We start from the raw sequence: 12026 nt of genomic DNA on the forward strand, positions 1-12026 counted from the left end.
AATTACAGTAAGTATATATATTAAATAATTAAATTAAGTAAGTAGTGCAAAATTTGAAATTTAAAGAAGTGGTGAGGTAGTGTTCATGGGTTCAATATCCATTCAGAAATCCGATGGCAGACGGGAAGAAACTGCTCCTGAATTGCTGAGCGTGTGCCTTCATGCTTCTGTACCTCCTCCCTGTTGGCATCTTGGTGTTGGAGGTTAATGATGGATGCCATCTTTTTGAGGCATCGCTCCTTCGAATGACTTTTGTTTTATTTTTTTTTCAATAGGCAAAAAAAGATATTTGTATTGTTTTTCTGGAAATATACTCCGTAGGTGGGACAGGTAAAAACAAAATCACTCATGGCGGGTAAAAGTGAAATAGCCAGGTTTCTCCATTGTTACCAAGTGAATCTGGATGGATAAGCACTTATGCTCAATATTCACTGTAGGCTGGGCTTCTTGCCTGGGTAGGATCTGGCATATCCTGGGGAACTTTATCATGTGATTTCCAACTGGCTTCCATTTCCCCATCTCCAATATTTTCATAATCAATTTAAATCTCAATAGATAAATAAATAAATAGTTTAGAAAAACATGAACGGTTCCATTACTTACTATGGGTTGCTCACACCACAGTGCCTAGAAAATCGTGCTTTCCTTGAGACCTTTGGATATTCTTGGAAGGTTAGTGATTTTGGACATGGGTCAAATCTGGTCAGAACAGCACATTCTTACCCCACTAATTCCTTCAGTACAGATCTTCAGGTACCATGGACATAAAAGCTGATGGAATTGCCCTTTCTTTTCTGCAGATTAGCTTTGTAAGTTTGCAGAATTACTTGATGCCTTTTTTTGCACTTGGCTGGAACCGTTTTCATTCCACCCTATCTGTCCTGTCAGCTGATTTCCTGTAATCCTCACTGAAAAATTGCAAAGCAGCACTGCAGACAACATGTACAGATCAGTGGGGAGAAAACATATTAACTCTGTTGCATATTAAATAAAAAAAACATCTACTGAAGACCAAAAAGGATTACACGTTGATCCTGAAAAGTGACATATTACTTCATGCAACACACGTCAAAGTTGCTGGTGAACGCAGCAGGCCAGGCAGCATCTCTAGGAAGAGGTACAGTCGATGTTTCAGGCCGAGACCCTTTGTCAGGACGAAGGGTCTCGGCCTGAAACGTCGACTGTACCTCTTCCTACAGATGCTGCCTGGCCTGCTGCGTTCACCAGCAACTTTGATGTGTGTTGCTTTAATTTCCAGCATCTGCAGAATCCTGTTGTTTGCATTTTTAATATTACTTCATGGGCTTTGTAACTGCCTGGTAGCACAAAGGAAATAGCTAACACCTACACTTAGTTTTCCTTCTCTGACTTCTTAATTGAACACATTTCTCCTCCTTTCTTTGTATACATTTCTTTAATTACATGGTGTTTATTTCTTCACTACCAGACTAGATTGACTGCCGGTTCCACGTCGTGCAGGTCTGTGGAGTTTCAGCACGCAATGTCTCCACGTTGCAAGCAACATAGGCACAGCCATATAACAATTTCCTGTTGCTGAATTCTCATTTGTTAAGACAAATTTTGGGTCTTTATGTTGTGTTCATTAATTTAAAAAGGCAACTGTTACTGTAATGTGACTGTGCAAAGGTTGTGTTGAAATAACCTACTTTCTCTTGAAAGTGCCCCCAGTCCTGACGTACTACTCTGTTTCCTTCTTATTTCTGTTGAATTTGAGAACTGGGAAGAGTAACAGCATGGGAAATCTGATCCAGCAGATCGGCCTTAGTATTTGTGGAATGGGGAACACTTGCAAAAATCTATGTTTAATTCACCATGAAGTCACCTGGCACCAGTGGACTTTATCAGCAGTGGAAGTGCAGACATGATCTCTTTTTACACTGATCAAGTCCAGGAATTATACTGTTTTTCCATTGCATATTTCTGTGGTCCTGGATGAATCCACTCTGATGTGGGGAAAAAACAGTGCTGCTCCTAATCTAACATGATTACCTTTCCTGAACCTTCAAATGTTAGCCTAGTTTACTAATATGCATTTAACATGGGGCAATGTATAAACAACTGGGTAATAATTAATCGAGTTTGCTCGATCAATAACCTTGAACCCACTGTTCCAATAGCTGTAATCACCTTCTTTACCACATGGATTACACCACTTCAAAGGTGCACCAATGCCTTTTTAGCTCTTCAGCAATGAGTTGCCTGCATATAAAGGATGAATATTTAAAATATAAGTTTGAAACCAATTTGCAAAGATATAGGGAACGGGCTGGCGGGAGGGGCAGTGGGGGGAATAGAAGTAGTGAGTTGCCTTGGTGGCTCACCAGTGCAGATCTGACAGGCTGAATATCTGGCTTCTGTGGTGTAACCATTCCCTGATTTCATATTTCAATCCTCTCCACTTTGACTATCAGCCTGAATACACTGTACCTCCACAATGGACAATGTTTAGGAATGCAAGGGCAGATTTTCCTTCCAGGAATGCTGAGGCTAATGGCAGCAATCAAAAAGGACGTTTGGGAAATTGTAAAACTGTACAATTGGAAGCTTGGGGAAAAGAGCAGGGAAGTGAGGCTAATTAGATTGTTCTTTCAACAACCACGATAACTTATGTACAAATGTACATTTTTAGCAAAATATCCTGAGAGGACTCACAGTCAACACTCGACACTGAGTCACACAAGAAGGTATCGGGACTGATATCCAAAATCAGGGTTAAGAAAATAATTGTTATCATAAATGTTTTAAAGGAGGTAAAATAAATGATTTGTCAATGTATATACGCTGAATTGGCACAGAAATCACTGACAAAGTAAAGCACATTTAAGATAGCTCCTTGGTCTTTCAACACAGTGGTGTGGCACACCATGTGGTTGCAAGTCCATGTTTTCTTTTGACTGTTGTCTGCATGGTTAGATGTTACTTGCAACCTGGATGATATGCATTGGACTCCAGTTTAGAACATTAGGAGTGACAAGAGTAACCCCCTCATTGTCATTAGTGTCCAGCCCCACAGAGCCCAAATGGGAGGATGCAGAAGGGAAATGAACTGGAAATGAAGAAAATGACAGACAGAAAATGCCTCCGACAAGTAACATAGTTATTGACAGCTCTAAAACAAATGGAAAAATGAACCCAATGTTTCAGGTCAGACATCAGCAATTGCCGCTTGTCTGATGAAGCAACAATACAAGGAAGCTAGCACCACTTCCAAAAGAGGTAACGGAAAAAATAGAGAGAAAAGAGATTGGAGAGATCCCAGCTATGAACTTGGAGTGGAAGCAACGAGCCCAGTACACAATTCTGGGACTGAGGTGTGGTGGAATCGCCTCTGCAGCTTGGTGATGAGGCTCAGGAGCAATACAATGAAGACTAGAGTCAGGAAAAGAAGTCAACTCTAACGAAGATGAAAGTCTCTCCTCAACAGCACTGCCTACGTGTTAGCAGAACTCAGCCGTCCTTCTGTGAGGAGACCAGGACTTAGGCCTCAGCCTGAGGTTAGTGCAACAGTTCCTACCACCCTCTCGAGGCATCCTGGACAGAATAACTGACGCTGCAGTGTGTCTATACATTCACAATGCATCGGGTTGAAAGGTGTAGTTATGCCATACAGTGGGAATGTCTCACTCTTTACGCTGAGCTAATTCATCTGAGACAGCTGGCTTTCTCCCTTTGATCACTCATAAGTAGCAGTATGTAAATGAACAGCTCAGGCTAACAGTGTTGGTTAACACGTGTACAACTTCTACTTGGAAGAGGGATTGGAGCCCCACTCCCACACGTGTGTGTCCCCTATTAATAAGCAATACTTTCAGAAAAGGCAGAAGAGAGAAAATGAAAAGTAAATAAACTGAGGCATTCTTAAAATGTATATGATAGGAGCAGAAGTTCTCTAACTTTGTTGTACACACCAATGTTCCAATGGAAGTCTCATATTAGTTCCTCATGTTACTTTAAAAGAGAAGAGTTGGAGAGATGGTGTGAAAATTGTGTTAGAAATGAACTTTAGAATGGAGTTGCAGACTGTGTTACAAATGTATCTCTATTCATGTTCCAATAAGATGGCCGCATGCTCAGACACAGCAGCCTCTCCGGATCCAACCAAAGGTTGCTATTGCCTTTTCTTAAACAATTTTTTTATGATCACAAGACACTGCTGCATATTAAGAACTTCAAATACTGCAGGCCTATCCGTCAGTGAGGAGATGGAGGAGCAGGATTTAGTGTGGACCGTGTTGCTGGCTGCAACAGAAAGGCATCGGAGTCGGTGTGCCAAGGTGGTGTGTTGTCTAACAGCAGGTGTTTGGTTTAGACGTTTTTCTTGTGATTGTAAGGCCCTGTTGGACATTGGTAATGTAGAACACTACTAGTCTGGTTAACTGGTTTATTGGCGAGACTGATGGCAGGGGAGCTGCAGGGCCTCAGTTGTGGTGTAGTCTAGGCCTCATGCCTTGGGGTCACCTGTTGCAAGCCGCCCAGGAGAAGAGACGTCAGAGGCGGTGTGGCACATTGTCCATGCTGGGTTGGGGCTGGCTTCTCCTGTTGGTGCTGCCCTCCAGTGTTTGCTCGGTAGAAGACGAGCTGAATCGCGCTCGTCTGCGGACTGCTGCAGGCTTGTTCTTGCCGACAAATACCCATGCACCATCAATCTGCAGGACATGACACTCAGAGACTTGGGCTATATTTTTTTGAGTGACGGTATGTTTACTGCTATTTTATATTTGCTTTGTGCTGTGTATGATGTTGGTACTGTGTTTTGCACCTTGGCCCCAGAGGCTTCATTTGGCTGTATTCACGAGTGCCAGAGGAATAGTTCTGGCCTGTTGATTTCCACGTGGGAATTCGATTACAGTGGAAGACTGCAACCTCTGAGTACAGGAGAATAATATAAAATGCAGAACAACAGCAGAAGAGAAACAGTCTGAGCTAATTCCTCACCTCTACTGGAGGCTGAGATTGGAATTAGCTGGACAAGAAGTCACTTAACCATTAAAGAGTATTTGGGAACCATGTTGGGAATACATAAAGACATTAGTGAAATCTAATATAGAATGAGACCATAGATTATCCAGTAAAAAGATAAACAATTTCATCCGAAGTACTTTTTATTTGTTTTCTTCATCTATGAAAATATTTCATTGTGTTGCTTGTGAGTCACATCAATAGCAATGGTTAGGGTGAATTATTGCTTGTTGTATTTTTATATATCTCATGCCAACTGTAGGAGCCATGTATCTGTTCTCTATTTGTTTTGTATTCTGTGTTGCAGGTTTATTATGTTTACAGTCATAGAGTCATAGAAAAGTACAGCACAGGGGCAGGCCTCTCAGCCCACCTAGTTCATGCTGAGCCATTTAAACTGTCTGCTCCCATCCACCTGCACTGGGACCATAGTCCTCATCATGCCTACCATCCATGTACCTATCCAAACTTCTATTAAGTGGTTGAAATCCAGCTTGCATGCACCACTTGCGCTAGCAGCTCGTTCTACGTTCTCATGACCCTCTGGATTAAGATATTTCCTCTCTTGTGCCCCTTAAGCTTTTCACCCCTTACCCATGACCTCTGGTTATAGTCCCACCCAACCCCAGTGGGGAGTGGAAAAACCCTGCTTGCATGCCTCGTAATTTTGTATACCGCTACCAAATCTCCTCTCACTCTTCCACAGTGCAAGGAGTAAAACTCAAACCTGTTCAATCTTTCCCTGTAACTCAGAACCACCAGATCCAGCAACATCCTCGTAAATTTTCTCTGTACTCTTGCCTACACCTTTCCTGTATGTAGGTGACAAAAAACTGCACACAATACTCCAAATTAGGCCTCACCAATGTCTTATACAATTTCAACATAACATTCCATCTGTACTCAATACTTTGATTATAATGACCAGTCACATTAGTGGGGGCATAGTAAAAGCAAAGAGAGTAAGATATGTTTTCTTGCATATCTATAGCTTGGGACCAGCAGAGGTTATACCTTTGCTGACCACCTGAAATGCTGAGATAATGCTCAATAATGCATAATTGTACATTTGGTGATTGCTAATAAAGGATCAAAATAAAGAGTTCGATTCTTTGGAACAATCATTTAATTGGAGCTGAGGGTGTGTCATGCAAGTGTAATAACCCTGTGGCGGTTGGAGGCTAGCGGTAGATGTTTTGTTTTGATTTTGGATGAACTTTCCCACTACACCAACCATTCAACTTGATGGTGTTATCTTGCAGACAATGTTAACAACGGGAAAGTGCACCTTCTAGAATTTGGAGCAACAGTCAGCTGGAGGAACTCTGGGCAGCACCTGTGGTGGGGACGGGAGGGGGGCAGAGAAAAGGAATTGTCACCATTTTAGGTCTGGACCTTAGATAAGGAGAGAGGGTGGCAAGTATAAAATGGAGAGGGGGAGTAAAGGGAGATTTTATTAACTAACAATAATAGTGGTCATGAAAGAGATATGTGAATGGTCTGTTGTACAGAGAGAAGAGATGAGAGTGGTTTGCAAACTTAATGGACGTTATGACCCCCACCTGGAGTGAACATGTTGGTGGTGTCAGCTGGTCTCCTCGTTAACATAGTTTTTTGGATAAGTAGAAACACACTTATTTATATTCTACCTTTCACAAATTTAGTGTATCCTAACTGTTGTGCGGCAAATGTAGTAGACATTTAAAAATATCAGTTAAAACCAGACATCAATCAGTGTTGTGTCGGGGTCGGGGTCGGGGAGACACACACTGATCACTCCACCTCAGTAATCCGAGTGAGCTCTCCAGATTCTTCCTAATGGTGGTCCCTGACACATACCCTGAATCCCAGTGGCTCTCACACTGGTAGCCGTGCCGTCAGCTGATTAGAGCTTTAGCCCAAGAATTCCCCCTGCAAACCTCCCTCGCCTCTTTAGTTATTCCTTCTAACGACTCCCATTAACCTAACATCCCCATTAAGAAGCAAGTTGTCAATTTGTTTGGTAACCGCTGTTGCAGGCGCTAAATAAATGCAGCTTACCCGCCGGTCAACACAGAATAAATTTGCAGTTGGCATTTCACCCCAGAAACGCCAGTAAAAATGCTGACTCCCTTTCGTTTGGAACACTTGCTGGTTTTATTTCAGATTCGATCGTCCAATTGCTTGTTTTTTTAAAATCAGCGTTGGCACATGGTGTTTGGGAATGTAAAGTCTGTTTCCAGGATTTGTCGACAGGAGATTTTATTTCGCTTTTGTTTCCGCGTACTTCTTCCAGCTGGTTTTATTTGCACGGGCGAGAGAGGAGAGGGGGATTTCACGGGATTCGGCCCGGGCGAGACACCGGCTACTTGGACGCGCAGCGCGTGTAGTTCTCGGCAACTCCTGTGCGGGCGTGCCCCGCAACCAAACTGATTTTACGTGCACTTCTCTGCCCCCACCTCTTCCTTCTCTCTCGCTCTCTCTCTCTATTTTCCCTATCTGGTTGGAAAGCAGTGTGGCCGCTGTGCATGCTGGGCTCAGATTGCAGAGAAGGATGGTGATGGTGGTATTAGGAGTTCCATTGGAGGAGGAAGCGGTCCGAGAGGCGGCAGTGCGATGTGGATGTCGGTGTGCAAGTTGTGTGCGTGTGTCTACGTGTTGAGTGAGTGTCACCGAGCCGGCTAGCCGCAGCCTCCGTCAGTTTCAGCAGGCGAGCCCCCCGGTCAGTTTCACTCTGGTTACTTTCAGCTACGTTGTAACCAACGCATCACAGCCCTGGCCACGCCGGGGGAGGGCTGTTTGATTATCTTCCTACTCTATTCTCCACCGCCGAAAAGGAAAAGGAAAAAAAGACACCTCAGTATTTGTCAGCCAGCTGGAAGCGTTTGTTACAAAGCCATCCCTGCATCTCCTCAGTGAGATGGTAACCCATGAAGCTCACTGTAAAGAACATGGTTGAAAGGACCAACAAATTTATTCTGATTATTGCCGGATTCGCAATTTTCATGATGATCGTTTTCCAGTACGTTTGCCCTGGGACCAACTGTAGGATCTCGGGACCCAGGGGTTTCCAACAAGATGAATCAGTGGATATTTTCCCTACCCCCGACCCACACTACGTGAAGAAATACTACTTCCCAGTGCTGGACCTGGAGAGGACGGTGGATTTTGACATCAAGGGGGACGACGTGATCGTCTTTCTGCACATTCAGAAAACTGGGGGCACCACGTTTGGCCGGCACCTGGTGCAAAACGTCAAGCTGGAGGTGCCCTGCGAGTGCAAGCCGGGCCAGAAGAAATGTACTTGTTACCGACCTAACCGCAAGGAGACCTGGCTCTTTTCGAGATTTTCCACTGGCTGGAGTTGCGGCTTGCACGCTGACTGGACCGAGCTCACCAACTGTGTGCCAGGAGTACTGAACAAGAAGGAAAACAAGAACAAAACTTCGAGGTAAGTCGAAGGTTTTCACAAATTTCTCTCTCTCTGTGTCTTCCATACGGTAATAGTGCTATTGTAAAGGAAACTGAATGCTGAAGACGCTGGCTGTATCGGTGTGGAGGGAGAGAAAGAGTTAACGCTTGAGGTCACCGACCTTTGGTGACTACCAGTAGTTCTACCTTTGATACACTGGATGTTCAGTTTCAATGTCCGTGTCTCCTCTCGGCTCACCCCCACGCCATGTAAATGGTCAAACTTTAAAAGATGCCTTCACGTAATTGGGAAACGGACTTCAAATTAAGTGAATTGGCCAGGCCATGATCTTTGGCTTATGACTTAGGACCAAAACAATAAACCATTCAACCAAGGTTGGAATGAGTGGATAATATTGCTCTGCCTCCGAACCGACCCCATCTCCCCCTTTTACCAGTTCTGCAGTTGTTGTGTGGCACATTAGATAACCCATTCAGCTTAGAATATTCTGCTGACTGGGTTTCTGGTTTCATCTGACAGTCCATCAAGATTTGGAGATTCTACATCTAACGCTCCACTTTAATAAAAGAATCTAACAAAATCTGTCTTTGTACTTATCAGGATATTTTTAAAAATCTGATTCCCCCCTCCCACAAAAGAAACCTAGTTTTTGAGTAGTGTTTTGGCATCATAATTTGGGAATTTTCTTGTATCTATTAATGAGCTATGGTGGGAGATTGCTTCTGTCTCCTGCAGTGTTGTGTTGCCAGCCAGTTTAATAGTGTCATGACTGAAAGTATATAACGCTGCATTATTGTTTGCCCCTGAGTGGGTTTGTGTATGAATTTGCGTCCTTATCAATTGAGCCAATACTACATTGCAGACGGGCTTGCTGCTGTTTCCTTTTCCTTGGTATGGGAGGCGCCAGAGAAGCATTTTAACAAGGGACAAGTTTGCCAGAAGTCTAGGGATCAAGAATGCCTTTTAAAAAAAACTGCTCTCTGTTGTGGCAGGCTCCGTATTGATGCTGATATTGGGGCGAGGTGGGGCAACTTGCGGTCAGTATGCCGGGTACCTCCTTTGAGAAGATGGTGGTCACCAGTCACACTCCAGCTCTCCCACCAACCCAGCTGAAAAAGGATTCACCAATCACCTACAGATGTTAATCGCTACTCTCTATGATGTAAGCCCTTGTAGGCTTCTGAATGCTCAATACCCCTCTCTCCTTCACAAGTGCAAGGCAAAGTCCCAGGGCAGTAAGAGAAAACAATAACCAGCAGGGCCGTCTTAATACACACTTGTGCTGTGAAATGCATTAGGCAGTGTAGGTGGGTGGGTGGGTCCTAGTGTGCCAGAAGTCCCACGACATTCAGAAGCTTTGGATTTATGATACCAAAGAAAGCACAGTAAGAGCCACTGGTCTGTGACTGAACTGTCTGTAATTTTCCATTCCTCTTTCAATCATTCCTTGTTTTTCTCTTGGCTTAAGGTTGTTCTCAGAGGACAGGCATATGCAGATGAGTTTATTTAGTGTCTGTCTGGTTATACCTATATACGTGACAATGGGCTTCATCTATCCTTTAATACAGCAGATTATTTTTAGACTCTGTATAGTTGGAAATTGCTGCTTGCTTTACATATTTAATACCTCATTGCCTGGTTTGTTTTCATCTATCACTTCCTCTGCCTTATTGCAAATTCACAAATTGTGTTCAAACTCAATTATGCCAACTGGATCATGCATTTATTGTCCAAAACAATGTGGTATTCATTGCCTAAAAATACTGAGGTACTTTCCATGGCCAAAGGCACCATTGAACTGTAAGTTATCATTGGAATGAACAGTATATTTTAAATACTTGTGAAACCCACAGAATGGTTTACAGTTCAAATGGAAAGAGGCAGCAGGTTTTGGGCCAATGGGATCAACTGCTTGATGTCACCTGGATCTGGCAGGAGTGAGACCACATGGAAAAGACGATTTTTTTTAATATACAGTAGAAATGGCTATAAACTACTTCCCAGATGGGGAAAAAGCTTTAGCCCCCTCCATTCCTCTGCCGCCCTTATTCCTAAAGCCAGCTTCAAACCTGTCAGCTTCACAGCGACAGCTTCAGTGGCAGCTTTTTTTTTAAAAGGAAACTGTTGTCCTTACTGCTACCTCAGCTGAGATTAGCCTAGCCATGACAGATAGAGGATTGCATCTGCAATTTTCCTAATCTTTTTTGGCTTTATTCCACACAACAGTTTTCTGATGGAGCCATTAGGGGAGCTATTTCTTTTGCAGGTTATTTACTGTCTCTGATAACTGTTTTATTGTTGTGACTTTTACCTTTTATTTAATATAAAACGGAGAAAAATGGTGTGGAATCAGTATTGTAATTTTGTAAGGGGGTGCTGTGCTTTTAAAAAAAAATTCTTGTACTTGTTTTCAAAACCTTTCATAGACTTATTTTTTCAATGGTTCAATGGCTTTGTTGCTCGTGATTGGAAACCCCTCTTCCGCTCTATAACTCTCCAAGGTTACTGAAGTCTGGTGCCACCCACCCCCACCATTTTCATTGCTCCACTCTTTAAGCCTAAGCCCTAAATCTTGGTGTTGCATTCACTTGCTTCTCCAGCTTTCTGCCTGTCCCTCCTTAAAGTACCTTCCTCTTTGACCAAGGTTCTGGTCACATGTGGCTTAATGTCGCTGTTCTGTTGGAGCTCGAGGAACATTGTGGGGGTACTTCCCATGGTTAAAGACACAATATAAATGTGAGATAACATTGGAGTGAACAAAGTGGATTAAATCGTTTGACTTGAGGAGAAATCCTCACAATGGATTGCAACTGAAATGGAAAGAGGCAGCAGGTTTGGGTCAAGTGGAGTGAGTGCCTTGTGTCACCTGGATCTGGCAGGAGTGAGCGAGACCACACTGTAAAGATGAGAGCTTTGACACTTAGACTAAATGGGAGCAAAGTATCAGTTGACTTATTGATCAGGTATTTCAACAGGGAGTGGCCAACTGCCATCTAAGCAATGGGGGCGGGTGTAGAGGTGGGGAGGAGAAACAAATAAAAATACAGTCCTTGCTTGAGCGATTTTATTATTTGTGCTACACCAGAGGGTTGAGATGAGGGAGAAGGCTACAGAGCTAAACAGATTCAACCAAAAAAGTTCTCTCCACTTCCAGGCCTTTAAATTAATACATAATACTTGCATTTTTTATGACCTTACACTGACATCAGAGGAAATACTAATTTAATTTCCAAGACACATAACACGCCCAATATTCTTCTCCATTCCCTTCCACTAAAAGGAAAAAGGTTCAGGCCATGGTTAATGCTGCAGTCGTTTCTGTACCTTCTGAAAATGGCGGGTTAACTTAAAACTGCACTGTATCTCCCTACTCAAAAGTCCAGTGGTATGCCAGATCATGAACTCCATTTTTGGAGTACCAGGACTCAGTAGTCTTCAAGGACAGGCAAAGTGTAACTTTTGTAGAGTGTATTAAAAGCTGATCAGCCACACATTTAAATGTATGGTGACTGTCTGGGGGCTATCAGCTTAAAGACTGAAGATCAGTAACCTTGAACGGCTCACAGACCCATGACTGCTAATAGCAAATATCGGCCTTATTACCTTCAGATCATAGTCAGTTTAATTCTTGTTT

General features: G+C 43.2%; 1 protein-coding gene across 1 annotated transcript in view; it reads left to right on the forward strand.

Annotated features, from left to right (window-relative positions):
- The first annotated feature begins 7326 nt into the window (after nucleotides 1–7326).
- Nucleotides 7327–12026, forward strand: part of LOC140196429 (heparan-sulfate 6-O-sulfotransferase 1-like) — a 346892-nt gene continuing 342192 nt past the window's right edge. The window contains exon 1 of the mRNA XM_072255644.1: nucleotides 7327–8410. Coding sequence (XP_072111745.1) covers nucleotides 7890–8410 — 521 coding nt within the window. The 5' untranslated portion in view covers nucleotides 7327–7889. The remainder of the gene's footprint in view (nucleotides 8411–12026) is intronic.

The sequence above is a fragment of the Mobula birostris genome, chromosome 4 (assembly GCF_030028105.1).
Source record: "Mobula birostris isolate sMobBir1 chromosome 4, sMobBir1.hap1, whole genome shotgun sequence".
NCBI classification, from domain to species: Eukaryota; Metazoa; Chordata; class Chondrichthyes; order Myliobatiformes; family Myliobatidae; genus Mobula; species Mobula birostris.